Source organism: Puntigrus tetrazona, chromosome 10 (assembly GCF_018831695.1).
Source record: "Puntigrus tetrazona isolate hp1 chromosome 10, ASM1883169v1, whole genome shotgun sequence".
Classification (NCBI taxonomy): Eukaryota; Metazoa; Chordata; class Actinopteri; order Cypriniformes; family Cyprinidae; genus Puntigrus; species Puntigrus tetrazona.
The window spans coordinates 12044159-12063925 of record NC_056708.1 but is presented as its reverse complement, the minus strand read 5'-3'; the positions used below and the strand labels follow the sequence as shown (position 1 = coordinate 12063925).

Here is a 19767-nt window from a genome sequence, read left to right as displayed (position 1 = left end):
TAAAAGGAATGAAGAAATAGCAAATAGCTGCAATATATTAGGGAACATGCAAAAATATTAACCATTGTTTTGGCAAACATACTATTTTTTTATATAATTCAAATAATATAGGCTAAATAAAATATAAGAAGTAAAATATTACAAAAAAATTATATATAAATATATATATATTGTAATTAATCATTTTATCACAATATTTTATGAAATATTTTGTCATGTATAATTATGTATAATCTTATATCACCCATATTTACAATGCGCAATAACTTGGCATATATAGAGCTCATAAATAATTTTTAATAAGGCATTTGATTTTATATTTTCTTTTTTGATTTTAACATTAGTAATTTTGTCTTATCTGTCATTTTAGTTGTTTTACTGTCTATATTTTAGTTAACATTTAATTTTAAGCAACTTTATATGAAGTACTAACTTTAAATATCAGACCATAATTCTTTATTAAGTAGTTATTGACTGATTGCCTAAATTGACAATAAAGAGAGTTTAGTTTGAAGATAAAACTCATAATGTTTCAGCAGATTTTAATTAGTTTGTTTTGTAGCTGCTATTCAAAAAGCACAATTAGAGAAAACAATCATTTGTGCAGCTGGAAATCTAATATCTTCTTCTCACTTTGAGTACAAACCCCTGTGACAACTAGCCCCGATTTCCAAAATACATTCATCCATCCAGTCTGATATTTTTTGCGGCCGTCATTCTCTTTCAGATATGTAAAGCTGATCCGGCTGTTTACCTGCGTTTTCAGCTGTCTCTCAGCGCCATCCTAATTGTCTTCCATACTGCCATGTTTGTCACCTGGTGCCTCTCTAACTAGCAGCAGAGAATGATACTACAGCCATCATCTACAACGAACAATCACGGGAGGAGAAAAAAAATAAATAAAAAGACAGTGAAACGCGAGGCTTTAATTAAGAGTCCTCACCGAAGCCTTTTTTGACTTCAATCACAGACGGCTCTCACGTCATTCAGAATGGATCTCACAGCTTCCTTCTCGAGTTCAGCACTTAGAGCTCATGTGCATCACTCCCACAGGCCGTGTCTGTCAAATCCCTTTAAAACACTAACCATACCGACACCAGAAGATCGAGGTGCTGCTTAAGTGTTCTCAGAATCAGGGATTTGGATTATTGATTTTGAATCAGCATGTGTTGCTGTGGATTTGCTCTGGTTTCAACGAGTTTGTCTACACAAAAATGAAGTTGTTATGCAGTGGTGCAAAGACATTCATGCAACCGACGAGGAGATCATATGCACGTATGTTTTCAACCTGGTCTCATAAAAATTTGTACTTCTGTGCACTTTTTGTGCAACAGTTTTTACGTGCCTTACTGCACGTTTTTATGCAATTTCAGAGAGAAATGGCACTTAAACACAAGTTCAATGTGTGAAATTTGGCACATTTTTAAAATATTGACATAGGTATTTATTGCGGGGGTTAAGAATTGAAATATCCGTGTACTGTTGCTAAAAGTGAAATGTTCTATCATGTTGGAAACATGCACTACATCAAATCCAACCCTTAACCTACCAGATAGAGCTAACAAATGCAAAAACCTAAAAACCCATCTGTTGATGCAACTGCGCCGTTTTAACTTCCTTTCACACAGATGTGAACTGTTTTGTTGAACTGTAGTTACACGGGATTTGAACCTGAGCTCCTCGTCTCTCAAGTGCATCTCTGTACTCTGTGAGCCACTGAACAAAGTAATTGTGTGAAAATTATGCACATTATTAATCAAAACTCTGTAAATTTGTGTGAAAAGCAATAAAAGGTGTATAAATGTTACTGCCTCTAGTGTTTCCTTTGGAAACTGCAGTGATGCGGTCTTTTTGGTACACATTTCGTGTCTCTAAAAAGCGCATCAAGGTACGTTAATACATCATTCTCTCTCTCCTTTCTTTTAGGTTTACAATAAGACCGCAGACCAATTGGATTTAGATACAACATTTTATTATTGTAAGTCTTAAATATGAACACACCATCTCCATTAAAGGAAAAACATATGACGCAACAAATTCTTTACAATACAAGGAGTTAAAATACTTAATTTGCTCCCCTTCAGGAAACCACCAGAGATCAAAATGAACTTCTCCAGGCTGGTTGTTTTAAAGGTTGGGATGGTGGGAATTAAGTCAATTCATCACACCAACTTGGACATGTGAACTGAATTACAGCCATGAACAGATGAGCCTTGTGTTTCTCTTGATACGATCTCGTTGATCAAAATCTTTTCCACACAGGAACTCAGTCATTACTTATCGTCAAATGCTTGTGTTTTTAAATCAAAATGCTGGAATAAACGTGTGGATTTCTGACTGTCGTGACAGTTTTAGCCTCACAGATTTACGAAACGCGCGTCAACTGCTCTTAATCTGGTTGTGGTCCCCGCATTTTGAAGAAAAAAAAATGCCAAAATGCTGAACAATACAAGTTTGGGGGAAGAAAACACACCGTCACTCATTAAACTTCACATACATCACATTCCCTTTCATTAACATACAGTTTGTGCTTAAAATCCACTGGACTAATGACAGACTGATTCCCATCTGACATGTGGTTCATGATATTTAAAGAATTGTTCGCACAAAAATGAAGACTGCCATCATTTACTCACCCGCAAGTCATTTCAAAACCTCTATGATTTATATATTTTTTTAAGTTGCAAGTCGTTCTGAATGTCTTGGCTCTTTTACCTTTCTCTTTGGAAAAGCATGAGAGTGAATAAATGATGAGAGATTTAGTCTTTGCCAGAACTATTCCTTCAAATGAAAAAATGTGAAACATTAGGCATACATCCTATCAAAAATAGCCAAAAAAAAAAATTTAAGAAAATTGCAATATAGGTTTGAGGTCAACTAACTTTAAAATGAATTCTTGCTTTTTTTTCCCAGAATACAAAGAACGTCTGGACATCTGCTCATGATGAGATGATGAAGGGCAATGAGTCTCATCTGCTTTTTCCAAACGCACGATATTTAGACGTCAGATTTCACAATGAGCAACGGCAATGAGCTGGCATCTACCATAATACCATTTGAGAAATAAATTACACAGCTTCCGAAAAAAGGGAATAACAAAAATAGAAAACGTTGCATTGTATTAAACAGTTTCACAATTTTAGTAAAAACAAGTGTGCATATTTTCCCTTTGTACAAGTTATATATATGCATATACATACAGAGATGTTAGCAGGAACGACGTGTTTTTAAATAATAATGATCATTTAAGCGCCCGGTTTGGTTCGTATAACTCTGGATAGAATTCAACATTTGAAAAACTAACAAAAAAAAAACAAAAAAAAACTCTATTAGCAGATTGCTCTTTGGGCTTTCAAATTGGATCCAATATGTATGTATTACACCTATCACAAGCTCTCCGACTTCAATACATACCCCTTATACACTAAAATGTTTAGTATATAAATTTGCGTTCTAAATAAATCTATTTATATAGAGCTTTTATATGATTCTGCATAGTCCAACTGTGCCATTCTGGTCATCAAAATAAAAACAACCTGATATGTACTGCATTGTTTTGTTTGTGTGTGTTAAATGGTAAAATAAAGATTAGAAGTACACGTTTGTGTGTTTTTTGCTGCTTATTTTGATCGGCTGTACAGTTATGATACAGTAAAAATATAGCGACGATAAAAAAAGAAGAAAAACTGGAGACATATGCCCTTCCTTATCGCATGCCTTGGACTTGAATGATTTACTTCCCAATCCCATGTATTCTACATGAATTTTTAAGGGTTACAGAGTTAAATTAAAACGACAGTCACCAAAATAAATTAAATTAAATATTTCAAATTAAACATGCCTCTCTGTCATTTGCGTTTAGTGAATACAAACCGTATCCAGTGGGGCAAAACAGTGCGACAATTAGCAATGTAAGAGAAGTTACATTATTAAACTCTATTATAAACAAAAGAAACGCATGATTACTTTATTAAAAGGAAGTACTTGGGTACCCCATGCACATTTTTGGGCATTTTCGGTAACCCATGCACGCTTTGTGACTCCAAGATGAGAGCGATGTCACGCAAACGGTGATCTTTAGCCAATGGAAACATCTTCGGCATCAAAACTTGAGCAAGAGTTGTAGAAGTACGACGAGAAGTAGACAGGTGGGTGTGAAGACCGTTGACGTGCCGCTGTTGCCATCCTGAACTGCTCCGGGTCCTAAAGCATCGGAAAGATTCACACGCGTCAGAAAAAAACAACCCCGTCTCCAACTGTGCTGTAAACTGCCTGGTTTTCATTCTTCCGACTGTCTGTAACATGGCATGAACTCTTATGTAGGGCGCTCACCTACGCATCTGCACTTCTGATTTTATCTTACTTCCTCAATATGATCTCCATTCGTTGTCAGCCGCCAGCGTTTTCTAGCTTTACAGCGCTAAACTGATATTTTCTAGTAACGTTAAAATCTATGTTAGTATATCACAGCATCTCCTATTTGTTGATGAGTTTGTAGTGCGATTAGTAGTATTTAGTAGCTTGTGTATCACAAACCTTCCGACAAATCATTGTTTTCAAAGGCTGTTTGCTCTAAATCGGATGAAGTCATGTCTAAAACTGAAGCCGTGTCTGCTAAAAGAGAGATTATATAACAAAACACTTTATAGAAAGACACAACATGCAATATGAACTCACTATAGTACATCATTCCCATTAGGCACATATTTTAGTCTAAATGAGATGTTGTTGCCTACAAATATTAATCAAGTCAATCTAGAGTATTTTGGCATGGTTTAGCTGGCTCTGCTGTGGTAGCGGGTCATCTAACTGGGACGAAAGCGCTCCAGCTCGACAGATTAATGCCTAAGCGAGAGTCTTTAGTGGTCACATTTGTAACATAGGAGCATCTGTTCTTCTCATTTCAAACCAGCACATCCAGTCTCCCTGTGCTCCCACCATTATTACCCTACTGTACGCCGCATCCTTGACCAGTCAACCGCCGAGGTCAGCCGTAATTGCAGTTGCATATAAACAAAATAATCAGTGGAGGTGCAGTTTAACCAGATTACTAAAGCAGAGAAGTAGAACAGATGCTTCAAGTGCCACCAAGACAACTGTGTGTTTGTCATAGTAAAAAATGGAAATGATAAACATTGTGACGCAATATTTAAATAATACTGATTCAACGCATTAATTTGTAATAATACCAAAAGCAGATATTATTATACGTAACGAAATATTAAATATATATATATGTATATTATTGTCATTAAATGCTGTTTGAGGTCAGTACAAATATTTTTGGATTCTGCAAAAATGGGTTAATTTGATCATAAGACTTTTGGTCAACAAAACAAAAATTCCTTTAACTTATGGTGCATTAAATGCCCTGGGGTTGGGGGATTACACCAAAGTACATATTTTAATGGTCCTAACACAGTGTTTTATTTATTTATATATATATTTTTTTTTTTTTATAATTTTTTTTTTTTTTTATAATTTTTTTTTATTTTTGGAAAAATATTTCTTGTGGTTTTAATGCAAATAAGTGGTATTGTGAGATTTAGCTCTGTATTATGCTAGTTGCTAGTAGCCTTTGGGTTACTTTTATGTAGTTTTAGTTAAACACTCTCCAATATATCATTTTCAGACGTTCAATGTTGAAATACCACATGTGTGTATATTTATACTTAAGGGTTGTACTGACTAGTCAACTACTTAGTTAGCTCTGCTAATGGCTTCTTTGATCATGAGTTAAATTCACAGATCACATGACTTCAGCTTTGTTTGTTCAAAGGAAAGCAATAGCTGGGTTCCAGAGAAGAAATCCCATTCATTTTCTCCATAGAGAAATTGATTTTTAACATATAATCCTTTCAAGCCAGGTCTACCATACACTTAATGATAAAATATGTATGTACAAAGGCAACAAGTCTGTGTAATTCCAGCTTTATTCAAAAGAAATAAATAATTGAAAAATCATGTTTGATAGCCACATTCTCAGTGAAGAACTACATTACTCACAATCCTCCTCGGATCAATCCTTCAGAGGAACTATGGTTACCATGGAAATGAGATCCAAGGCAAAAGAGCTCATTAACAACCACCCACTCCCATAAAGCATTGCGAATGGCGTCAAGACATACACTATTTTATTTATTTATGTATTTAAAATGTTTGCAGTGCAGAGTTTAATCAATAATAGAATTTCACACTTAAAGCTACACTGTCTTATCAGGAAAAAGGCAAAGACTACTGACTATTTCAATGTAAATTGTTATATTTTTCCATTTGTTTACCTTTGTGGGTTGTCTTAAAAGATTTTTTTTTTTTTTTTTTTTTAGCTCCATCATGTCATTACCATCTTTGATTTCATCTCAGAACGGGTTGGCTTGATTCACGCCTCGCGACTCTTGATTGACTGACTTTTCGAAATATTACGGAGAAATCATCTTTTCCGGATTGTAGGATAATGTGTAAATGATGCATCGTGTTCCTTCATAATCCCACACACACACTGCTCTAAACACTGTCCGGAGGCTGAAAGAAACTATACGTGAGTATGAGGTGTTTTTATACACCGTTCATCACAACATAAGCAGCATGATATCTGGCAGTGGATATATTGCCAACATCATCTAAGCTGCATGGGATATATTCTTGTTATTGCATGTCTATATTGAATGTGCTGTATACAGGGTAGACATCCTTATTTGGACGGCTGATAGCTGAATGGCATGTGGCATGTTATTTAATGTACAACACAACAGACCAGTTTTCTTTTTTGGCCAACTAGTCAATTAGTAAAAGAACAGTAGTCACGCAACCCCTAGTATATACATACACACAAAGAGTTAAAACATTACTTTTTTTTAAACCTGGTTGGAAAAGAAGTTTGTATCATCTTTTTCCATTCACGTTTTGTGTGAACGATCACTATTAGAGAGCAGCAATATTCAGTCCCAACAAAACAAATGTTATGTCATGGTATTAGCATTGATGTCTATTAAATCTTTCTCTTTGATGGGCCTTTTAGACTGAAGTCTAATTTCCCCTGGATTTCGGAGAGTACGGTAGGCTTTCTTTAGGGACAGCTATCCAATTATTCTGCAGCCACAGCTTAGAGTAAATCCTGCACAAGTGTAATTATACTAATGTGAGGTTCTCACAATCAAATTCAATGCAATTAATGACTCTCCGGAGAGGACATGGTTACCAATCCCACGCTTTTTTTAGGCCAGACAGTGGAGAAAAGTTGGTCAGGACAAGATTTCTATTCTTGGCAGAGAAGAAATATTAAAGGACAATGCAAGGACAAATCAGTAACAACCATCAACAACATATGCAGGTGAAGAACGACCCCTTACAAAAAAGTAGGAAAGACCGGAGGCAATTATAACACATACATTTTCAATCACAAACAAGTTTGAGCAATATTTATTCTGCATATATGCTCAGTAAAGACTATCTGTCTGAAAAAAAGTGTATTGGTTTGTCAGAAACGTAAAAAATTTGAGTTTTAAAGAAAAATGCGTTTAAAAAAATTATAATAAAATATTACTGACTAAAATATATTATATTTTCTAACATTTATCTCAATACTGAGATCAACAACATTTGTTGTTGTGAATTTAAAAATCTATCTTCAAAATATGTAATGAATATTATTTCTGTTCAGGAAAATGTTGTTCGTGAGCACATAATCAGTATATTTTAGTATATATTAGAAAAAATATATAATACTCAAATATACTGATTATGTGATTATGTTTTTATAATGTATATTATAAAAAATTATAAAAAATATCTCAGCTATTAAACATATTCAACTTAGATAAAATAATTAGTACAATACAAAACTATAAACTATTCAGTAGTAAATAAATGACAATGACATTATTAGCTGCCATTTTAAAATGACAAATAATTCAGTATGATTTTTCTCTGTAAATGTGTGTTAATGGCAACATCCATTTAGCGCATTCATAGGTTTGATATCACAAGATGGACAAATTGCAGTGGTCAGAGTAAAATGTAAAAAGTTATATTGACCGAGGTCTCTCCTACTGTGGCAGTACAATGGTAATTTCTGTTGATATATTAATACAACTGGAATGTATCATTTATGTACAAACTCAGAAAAAATGTATAAAAGCTGTCACTGAGTCTGTAACTTTTGAAAATGTAAACCTTTGGTAAATATTTGAACCTTTTGAAAAGGTACAGCCACAGACAGCTTTTTTTAGAGTGTACCATAAACCACTGTGTATTACCATGGTTTGTATGTCCAAGCAAGTCCATGGCACTTTTTGTAAGGGGCAAATGTACATTTAAGATGATTTACAGCTCAGCCAAAAATGAGAATGTTTGTCATTAATTTCCCACCATCATGTTATTCCAAAATTCTATGAGATACTTCTGTGGAATGATACACTGGTTCTTTTCCATGCTACTGTAATGAAAAAGTATGCAAAAGTACTATAAAAGTAATAAAATATCGTAAAAGCAGTCGAATAAACTATATTTTTTGAGAATTAAAATTCATTAATAATGTTCAACTCAAAAGAATCATTCTTTTATGAATCGGGCATCACTACTGCTCCCCAACTACTGTATAACTTCAGAAAACTTTAGCGCACGAGGCATATGGACTACTTTTTATGATACTTTGATGTTGCTTTTCTGTCTGTTCTGTCCAGTCTCTGTTCACTGTAATTACATTGGTTAGGAAACAGCATTCTTTTTTTTTTCAGTTCCACAGAAGTATGATTGCAAATAAATTATGACAATTTTCTTTTAAGTACTTTTCTCATCAGCTGAGTAATAATGAATCACTCACAGTTCAACAAACATCAAAAGACATCATATGATGCAAACATGTACTTACAAACAGCAGATGAAAGCATGCATTGACATAATGAAGCCATGCCATGGTGGAGGAAGGTTAGAGAGGAAAGAAAGTGACAGAGGAGAAAGAGAAACATGTTTAGGCTACAGAAAACAGAGACCCATTCATCAACCCACAGTGACTGAAGGCAGATTGAGGCATGTCAGTATCCCGCCAATCCCAGAGCGCCAATTCAGACTGTCACTCAATGCGCTGAATATATTATTGACATTACAAAATGGGATTTTAAGCTAATAACCCTCTTAATAGGAACAGCTAGTGGCCAATTTACAATCTGACAATCACATTCTGTCAGACGAGGCACGACAATTATATTACCCTGTTCAAATCAGGGAAATTTTGTGAGCCGCCCTCGCCGATGAACTTGAGCGCCGTATCAACGACTTGGCCTTGTCACATTGCGGTTGATGTGAAAATAATCATGTTTGCATCTTCTTTGCGTATTAAACACGCTGGAACATGCTTTAGGAGGCCACATTCCCATGCACTCTACTAACCTTGCAATAGCGTCGAACTAGTGGGTTCAATTATTTCTACATCAACAAAAACAAACACAAAAACATGAATCAAAAGGAAATGAAGGAGAATCCTGAGATGAAAATCTCAAAGATTAATAGTCGAATGGGTCAGAAACCACCAAAAGGAAAATTCATAGTGTTTACAGGAACATTATCAGCTTGAAGTGCTGCTTTCGTTCAGCTTTTGTTGAATGGAAGATTAAGCAAAAAACAAAAACAAGTACTTCAACAAGTTTAAAAAGCAAAGGAGGCTCAAAACAGACTTTAAGACCTGACTGAAACCAGCAACTACTGAAACGTACCGTATAGGATGATACTTGTGTTAGCGCTCCCAAGTTTGTTGATAGCGACACAGGTGTAATTGCCATAGTCTGCCTCGGACACGTTGAAGAATGTCAGCTTTGAAAATGCTCCGGCATCCTCGATCTCAATGCCATCAAAGCCATTGAAGATCCTGGGAAACAGTCAGCAAATGGAGAGACTTGAATCAGCCTGGCCTTGTTTACGCTACATCAGAGCTTGCTTTGAAGCTAGAGGTTACATTTATGACAGCATCAACATTTTCGGACGCAGATTGCGGCGGGCTTGGATACATTAAAAGCGGGCAAAACTGCAGGATTAAATTACTGGCAGTGGCACGCAGAGGGACAAGTACACGCGCGCTTCTGCACATTTAATTATGATACAACATTGTGACAACTTATTCTTCACTTGACATCAAAGACAGTTTGAGAGAACATACTGAGACACATTCCAGCCAAAGGCACTCAAAGGCACTCATCGCATCTGTTTTTAACAGTATTTTGCTGTTAAAAACAGTGAACAAATGACAGCACATCTAGTCAGACATGTACAACTACTGAAAAATATTTGTCCTTCACCTCACAATGTCAAATCCAATATTATACATCTGACAGATAGACAGGAAATACAGAGCACTCTAGCTGCTTCTGTACACATCTAGTACACACACACACACAAAACTGTACATTGAAAAGGAAATTACAGCGTGTACACAAACACTTTATTAGTGCTTCTGTAATTATTTGACTAGGAAGGACTCTGTGTATCCATAGATAATTATGTTTCTGCTTTTAAAAGTGAAGACAGGTGTTCCTCAAGGATGGATTCTGGGGCCAATTTTATTTTCCATCTATACGAATGAACCTGGTAAAGGAGTTGAGCCAGCAAATGTACACTTTTATGCAGAGCTGGGAAGAAACGAAGTACAAATACTTAAGTAGATGCATTGAAGTAGATTTTTCTGGTATCTGTACTTTACTTCACTATTTATTTTTCTGACTACGTTTTACTTTTACAGCTTACATTTGAACACGAATATGTGTACTTTCTACTTCTTGCATTTTCAAACCAGGCTCATTACTTTATTGGAGCTTCGGTGGATCACCATTCGATGGCAACTCTATAATAAATCATGAATCGGTTAGTCTTGGCTGGCAACGAGCATCAGCTTGCGCTTGCTCTTCATCCGCCCCAAAGGTTACTTTTCGGGTTCTATCAGAGAAATCAATGAGAGACTCGAGAATGGAGTGGATCAGAAGACAACAGGCTAGGGCTTCGAGTGAAGGTTAGTTTCATACAAGGATGTAGTTTTGTGTTTGTCTACTTAGATAAGAATTAAATAGCTAGCAACTCTAAGCAACAGCAGCTAGATTATTAATAACACTGTAAACTAAACTAAATTACTGTCATCACTGAAAATACCAAATATCAAAAGGGCATTATTATTGTCTACTGTAAAGCTACAGTTATTGCAAAAAGAATTCAGTGAGGTGACTAGAATTTGTTTTATTTTTTAGAAAATTGCATTTTGTGATTGTTCGTTGTGTGGGGGATATGTATTTCTTTGTAACTTTGTCCTTTGCTGCCTATCTTGACAAGGACTTCCTGGTAGAAGAGATATTGTATCTCAACGGGACCTTCCTAGTTAAATAAGTAAATAAATAAAAAGAAGCACACACACACACAACACAGTTACATTAAGGTTATGGTTTTATCCCAAAGAAAGGAACAGATGAAGCAGAATATCCTGAAGTGATATACCATACCTCCTGTCATCTCTGTACCACTCAAAATCTGCCTCGGGTACAGCATCTGCTTCACACTGCAGGACACCTCTCTGACCCAGGGTCACACCAACATCTCTGCCATCTGAAACACTGGGAGGGTCTAAACACACAATACCACATACAGGATCTCTGTTAGAGACTGTTAGTGACCATCATAGTGCAAAAAACAAACAAGCATACCAAATTAAATAGAATTTGTGCACATGAAGCAGGATCAAAAGTATTAGATCACTATTGATGATGCTTTTATTTTGCGTTTCAAGACTTTTATTTACAAATTATATGAATTAGTAAATGAAATAAATAAAAAAAAACAGATGAACGGATGAATAAACTTTGTACACATAAAGTGAAGTTCAAAAGACTTAAAGACTTTTTAAAATTATATTTATTTGAATGCATTTCGCTACACATTTTTTTTGGTCATGTTTTCTATTTATTTCAATAAAATAAAAGGTTCTGAATCCTAAAGGTTTCTGTTTATTTATAGGTTTAAATAAATACAGATAATTATTTTGCAGTCTGTGACATTTCCTTAAAAGTTGTATATATATATATAATTTCTTATTTTATATTTATTTAATTAAATCGTAAAAGTTTACATAAATTATATGTATGTAACGTTGATTTCATTTCACAGTATACTTACAGTTGACCGTGAGCTCAACAGTCTGTGTGTCCACTGCAATGTCGTTGGATGCGGTGCATTCATACACTCCTGCTCTATATCTGCTGATGAAGGGAATCTCCAGAACCTCGCTGTCTGAGCTTAGGCTGTCATCTGAACCAGAAAACATTAAAATATGACTCAAAACATGACAAGTCATAATCTGTATTAAAGCTCTCAAGAGAGAAGGGCTGTCTATGATTCCTCAAAACAAAACTACAACAAAAACAACTGACTTGATTAGTTGGATGGGATTCTTGATCCTGAAACAACAAAGAGTTACTTGGGTAAATCACGTCATGCTGCAACTGTCTCATTATCACCGAAGAGCTGAAATGTGTCTGATTTCCCAGTACTTTGCTTGGGTACAATAAGCCACACTGTAGAGCATGTTGATGCCCTTCTTTGCAAATTCAAACCTCATCTTCCCTGAAATGCCGATGCTCTGATGTATTTATAGTCGTTTGTGTCCTATTGTGGGAGAAGGCGACACTAGAGATATGAAATTCAATTCAAATATGAATCTCAGTCTCTGCGCAGCTGCTTTGAAGTGTTCGCATACACACCGGAGTCAAACTGCTAAAACATACGGAGCCTTTTCATGTTCACGAAACCCAGACTGGGGAAAAAAAAAATCGTTGGTTGAGTTGAGTTCTCAACGTCAGGCGGTAATACGTGGTTGACTTAAATAAATAAATATCGTCCCCAATGTAGTTTCTGACAGCAAAATAACACACTGCATTCGCTTAAGTATGTTCTGAAAGACAATGTCTTACACCTGGGAGAGGCTGTTAACGAGAAAGAAAGAGACACTTCCTTTAACCTGATGAGGAGTGTCAACAGAGCGCTCTGGAGAAAGAAGCTCATTACCGTTCAACACCGTACACACCTCGCTGCACTGAAAAGCAGCTTGAAGTCTGCTCAAAAAGCCACTCGTATAATTTCATTGCTGCATTGTTTAAAAAAGATTCCATTTTACCCTCAAACAATCGACTACACCTTCAAAACGAACCAATTTGCAAATTGAGCCACAGAAGGAGAGCTTCTTCTTCATTGAAGATGCTCATTTTAACGTTTCCCACTGAAAAGTGCACGTTGTTGATGTTGTAAGCTTTATGAAAAGCAAACCGTTGCTGTTTGATACCTGGTCCAGCAGAAAGGAAAAGCGCTGCTTTGGCATCAGGTGCATTGTGGACTGTCTTCCATCAAAGTGAAGATTGACAAAATGCGACCGTTTATTTCCATCAGGGGCTTTGGGTTTCACGGCTGCCATAGAGGATTGTATCAACACGGAGTACTTGAAGACTGACATCTCGGGGTTTTTTCTTCATCAATACACTCCTGAAGCACATTCATTATGCATGTCTTACATAATGCAACCGCTTTTGTATATTCATGGCCCCCGATGGCATTATAAGTGTCAGTCAATAATACGCCAAGGGTTTGATTTGTGATATTATCGCAAGTTAAAATCAAAAGCCTCTTGAGCTCAAATGGTACAAGCATCGCACCGGGTGTCATAAAAAATAGAACAAGTGCCAAACAACTTTATTAATGGAAAAACCAAAGCCACAGAAATGAAGCAGGCTGCCCTCCACAGTCACATCCTCAAATGCTATTCTCTCAGATGAATACTGCGCACAAAAATGACAACAGCTTCTTGAAATCTCCATTTGCAATCCAAAGTTATACAATGGACACTTTTGTATAGAATTAATTACTCTGTGAACATTTTTCAGTTACTGCCATCACATCTCATCCAAACTATTAGTCCTGGCTAGGGCCCTTAGTAGAAATGAAAGCAGATATCCAGACAGAATTAAATCAATTTTTAATTGATTAAATTATCAGTACACAAAGTTTTAGTTTACACACAGAATAAAGTGTATATTTGTTTTATAACAATTTATATCATATATAATATCTAAATAAATTTAATATATAAACGTTACATATTTTCCTTAAATATATTCATAGACATGTGTATTTACATATATATTTTAAATTTGAATGAAATTAATTGGTTGACATTACTAAAATAATTAAATAAGACATTTTCCAATACAGACAATATAATAAAAGTCAATTGTGTCAAAACAACGTTGCACTCTACTGACTTTAAATGTATGGACAAGGAAAAACTAAGATATCTGCATATCAAATCTGATATAAAACTTGCATAGTTTAAGGTATAGTTAACGCAAAATATTTAATATTTTACCCATAAAATCAAAGTCAATGGGGGGAAAAATGATTTTAGATTAAAATTTAGCCTAAATAAATGACAAACCTGGTCTTATAAAAATAAGTACCTTACTGCCAGTGTTAGCTTAGCTTTGCTTAATTTAGCTACTTTTCAGATTCCCTTAGCCATTTAAAAAAAAAGCGACCAGCGCCAAATCCAGTGACTTCTTGGACAAACCTTAGCGAGTCTCTGTGACTCACTGGTACTGTGGCGCGAGTGCAAGGTCTTGTTTTCCCAGCGCAAACACACCCCTCTTTGCATCTGCTCTATTCAGAGCAGAGCTTTTAGTTAAAATAGATATTCTGTCGCTTCTACCTCTATTTTGCATGCAAACATCACAGCACAGCCATTGTCTATTTTGTATGTATTGTAAGGGAGAGCTGGTTAGTGGGCTGCATTGCAGTCACTATTTCATATTCATCCCATTTTCGGACAACATAAACAGTAAAATATATCTATGAAAATGATAATATTGAGAATTTGGCTACCTCAAAATACATTATGTGACCACAGAGAGGCAAGATAAAATGACGACATCTAGCGACATTTAGCGACTTTTCATGCTGGCTTTAGCTACTTCCCATTGAAAATAGTTGGCAACACCACTTACGGCACGAATCGCCACAGTTTCAAAGAGAAATGTCCACTGAGTGGAGTTAAATCACGTTACACGGTGCTTTGCAACACCTAAGCGAGCTCACACGAGCTACCGAGTAAACCTACTATGAAAACCCATGGATGTGAAGCTGGAAATGTGTGATGCTAACGCTCAAAAGCCTCAATTGTCAAATCTCCCAGCGTATTGATATTGTTTATAACATGATATATTTCTAATAATTATGTGAAAATTTTGCTTTATTTACAGATTAAAAAGTGTCAGAGTTGTACTGCCTCTAGTGTTCGTTTCTTTTGGAAACTGCACTGCCATTCTTATTGATATGTATTTTGCATATCGTTAAAACGTGCACCCACATACGTTTATGACATGCATAGATATATAAATACACTCAGACATTGAACAAGCTACTATTAAGATACTTCTGAGCATACACCACTGCTGCATCCGCAAAGCCCACAATATAGCACAGGACCCCACACATCCCTCACACACATTATTCACCCTCCTGCCATCTGGAAAGAGGTACCGGAGCATTCGGGCCCTCACAACCAGACTGCTTAACAGTTTCTTCCCACAAGCCATCAGACTCCTCAATAACCACACCTGAATGGACTTCCTGTTCCATAAGCATTCTTGCACGTCATATTTATTGTTGTGCACTTCATATATATTGCTGTTTGTATTTTGTGTTCTTGCACTAATTATGTCTTTGCCTTTCACTGATTTTGTCTTTGCACTGTTTGCACTAGTTTGCACACTGGGTATGCACTCTACTCCCCTGCTGTTTGCACTAGTCTGCACACATTGCACTTTATGTGGCTAAGACACTAAGTCTTAGCTCAATATGTGAGTTCTTTTGTATTGTGTTGTAAGTGTGACTTCATGTAGCACCGGGTCCTGGAGAAACGTTGTCTCATTTCACTATGTACTGCACAGCTATATGTAACTGAAATGACAATAAAAAGCCACTTGACTTGATAAATTTAAAAACGCCAATTGTTTCTAGGCCAAATTGTTCTCATTGCATCACTTGTTTCAGCCCTAAAATTGGATGTGAAAATAAAGCGAAGTTATGTTTCTTGTCAGACAGAATCCTCCTTTCGAATAAGGTGTTTTTTTCTAAAATAAGATGCAAACTGTATCAGATTTGATATTGATATTCAAAAAGTACGACTGTATAAGATAGCAGCCAAAACTAATCTGAAACTAATCTACGAAACGCTGTTTTAAATTCACCATCTATACCTATCAGATTGTCCTAGACCTCTAGCTAAAGTAGCTCAGACCGGTGTGAGTGTAAAGTACTGCAGCAAAGCAGAGAGCAAGGTACTAATACTGCAGAGCTGTTGTACACACATACACACACACAAAACCCCAGAGAGAAGGAAAGCAGAGTTGGGCAAGGTGCTGAATCAATCCAGGCACAGCTGAATGTGTCATCTTACGAGCGACAGGTTCTCTGTCTGATCCCTCCAGAGCAGCGGGGCAGGAACACCATTACCGCGCCACCTGATTTCCTCCACTTCTGTTCTGAACGTGAACCAAACACCAGATCTGCTTACATCAGATGCCACAAGATATCCCAGTATCCACTTCTGGTACTTGATGCAATGGATTGTTCGATTAGCCACGGCTTTGATGAGGTATCCAGGTAAGTGTCGGCTGAAGAAGAACATTTTTTCTTTCACACCACTAGAGGGTGCATAATGTATTTAAGCTCTCGAATCCACTATGAGGTGCGCGTCGAAGAAGGTCGAACTGTTTTTGATCGTGATGGACTTGAATGGGTTGTTTTGGTTATTTCGATGTTCGCTTTTTATTCTGAACAAACACGTGGACAATAAATGGATTGGATCATTCGAAGGTGTGGACATTTAATTTGATCATCGATCTGTTCAAGACACAAACCCGTCAAAACCAACGATCTAATAACGCGCACCTTCAATCTGTTTATTAATTTACAAAACAAAAGGTCTATTAACTCTCATAAAAATGCAGACTTGACTAGTGCAAAACCTTCAATGCATTATCTGCTTGAGGAAAACAAACACAGATAGTGTGAGTCACACACATGCCCTGCAGATATTTATTGGCTTTATTCAGCTGAGATTCTTGTCAGCAAAGATAATGCAGTTTGACAGGCTTGCTTTGATTCCAGCCATCAAATATCTTCAGTCCTTGAGTCTTTGTTTGACTTAAAAATGCTAAGTGAAAGCCACATCTGTTACTAATGCTGAAATATGCTTTTGTTTGTGCAAACGGGTGCAGATGTGTTTGCGCTACATTTGTATTCAGTATATCAGCGCAAAAAAACAAAAAACACCCACAATCCAGTTTAATCGCCTTCTAAATGTGCTGAAATATCTTAATTAGGTTGTTTTTATTCTCTCCGGCTTAAATGCATGCACAAAATTGGGTGTTTCGGTAAATCCGGCTCTTGAATGGAGACTAGATGGAACAGCGGGCTTTTGATTTGAGAGACAGACAATGCAAGCTTGAATGCGAATGAAAAGATAAACACACAGCAGAGTACATTAGCATGGGGTAGTTTGGGGTTCCACAAAGTAGTTCACAGATCCGCATCTTTCTAAACCCTCGAGGCCATTGCTCAGGAGAGAGAAACACTATAACCAGATCCGGCCAGAATAATATCAATCTATAACCCCACTCCAAATGCATTCATTTCACTCTGTGTTTCTGTCATCCCCAAAAAAACACTCTCGAAAATAACTAGAGTCAGCACAGAACCGAGTAGGGGAGGGTGAGAGAAAAATAGCGAGCGAGATCGGCAGAGTAGAACTGTATTAGCAGTTAGGGCTAGCGCTCAGAGGATCATTTGGTTCCTGAAATGAGCTGCCGAACCCAAACACACAGCAGCCTCATTACATAGATGGTTATAAACAGGATTAATGCAATCACAGCTCAATAAAAACCTCAAGCAATGCGCTCCACACAATGTGCTCTTCACTGAGCCAAAACCCTAATTCACACTGATCTAATAGGAGCGTTCGCTCCTGGGACACAGACGCTCATTAAAAACAATGTTTATTCAAGTCGATTAAACAACAGCAATGATAAATTAGCAACATTATTGACCCTATTCCTCACCCAAAGGTAAAACAACGCACTAACACAATAACAACACGTTTACCCTTCCCGCACCCACAATGCATCTCACACGCCGCTTGCTCTGATCTTCAGCCGACTGGATTTTACACTGAGAGAGAGAATAGAGGATTGGGTGAATATCCCTATTTTGAGGATTGAAAGAAAAAAAAAATCAGTAAACAAGCCTTCCCACCAAAGGGTTTTGCTCCGATCACATGAAAGAAAGACCATGCATAGCCTGCAAATGATTCATTCAAGTGTGTAATATGTCTATTAAACAGCCTCAGGGGATAATAACATTAATATATCATCTTTATAGATTCTTTTAAGTATAAACAAGCTGTTTCTTTTTGCATGGAAGGAAGAACATTGGCTGTTATCCACATTCTCCACAAATACTTGAAGGATGTGAATTAGTTAAGAAAGGCCATTAGTGCAGTTCAAATGAAAATGATTTCTTAATTAGTATTTTTTTTTTCAGTAAGCAAAATTGGGTGAGATCATTTTTTAAAGAGAACATCTTAAATTAAGAATAAAATCACTATATTTAATTAAAAGTATGTTACAGGAGGCTATATGGTAAGGAAATTTAACAACTTAAAATCATAATAGAGTACATTGTGCAATTATGTTTCAACATTTTAACTGAAAAAAAAAGACTAATGAAAAAAACACTAATGAATATAAATATAATTGTGTCATCAGAAAATCTTTACACTCTGCAAAAAAGCCTTCTGGGTGTCTAGGAACACAAATCACTAATGTTCTGAATTCTAAGGTTATGCAAAGGTTTCTGGGAAAAGCACATACTGTTCTACAGTAGCAAAGCAAGAAAAAAGCTTACTATAATATTCATGATTTCAGCAAAAACAACTGGTCTCTTACTAAGTTTCAGTTCTTAGTTGTTGTAGACTTTGGGCTTGATCAATAATTCAGCTTGCTAATAACCAGAGTCACGCAGAATCTCAAAACCTGTGCCTGTAGGACCGCACATTTGCACAGAACTGGGATATCTGTTTTGAATGACCCCACTGAGTTAATTTACAAAATATTTTGGCTAATCTGAAAATGCATAAAAGTGCAGCACTCCCGTTTAACATTTTCTGCAGAATTACGGCAATTTACCATCATAAACTGTGCCGATAATGGCCTTAAATCACATTTCAGCGCTTTTTATGTAAATGCATTTTGCCACAACCACATTAAACCGCATTAACTGATCCATCAACCTATTCTCCGTGACAAAATCGTGATGTGTTGCCGTTAGCGTTCACTACAGCGTTCTGTACATGAAGGTGAACTCATTAAAGCACAAATAACATTGCTGTTGCATGTTTCTTTAATGAGAATGGATGATAGCAGGCCTAGCTGCCCTCTTTAGATTGGGATCTAGATAAAGTAAGGACTGGGTATGATCGTAATCTAGAAAAAACTTACAAGCGACTGATGTGAGATACGGCATAACATCATGAAATCTCTTGGTTTATATAGAGTCCAGAGATAGAGCCGTGTGTCTTTTGAGCGAAGTGCCATTTAAAGGTCGGAGATGTGTACTTACAGAACTAAGTGTGACTGGCAGACTTATTTCAGCCTTTTATTGAAACAATGTGGAAACGCTGTGGTAAATCTA

General features: G+C 36.3%; 1 protein-coding gene across 8 annotated transcripts in view; it reads right to left on the bottom strand.

The window, feature by feature from the left end:
• Positions 1-1950: 1950 nt before the first annotated feature.
• ntm (neurotrimin) overlaps positions 1951-19767 on the bottom strand; it is a 252155-nt gene continuing 234338 nt past the window's right edge. For 2 of the 8 annotated variants that reach the window (XM_043249812.1, XM_043249810.1), the window contains 6 exons: positions 12148-12279; positions 11478-11598; positions 9711-9862; positions 9388-9423; positions 4537-4614; positions 1951-4203 (listed from right to left, as the gene is read on the bottom strand). In XM_043249812.1, the coding sequence (XP_043105747.1) occupies positions 4103-4203; positions 4537-4614; positions 9388-9423; positions 9711-9862; positions 11478-11598; positions 12148-12279 (620 nt within the window). In that variant the 3' untranslated portion in view covers positions 1951-4102. The remainder of the gene's footprint in view (positions 4204-4536; positions 4615-9387; positions 9424-9710; positions 9863-11477; positions 11599-12147; positions 12280-19767) is intronic. The other 6 variants (XM_043249817.1, XM_043249816.1, XM_043249811.1 and 3 more) reach the window with 5 other exon arrangements.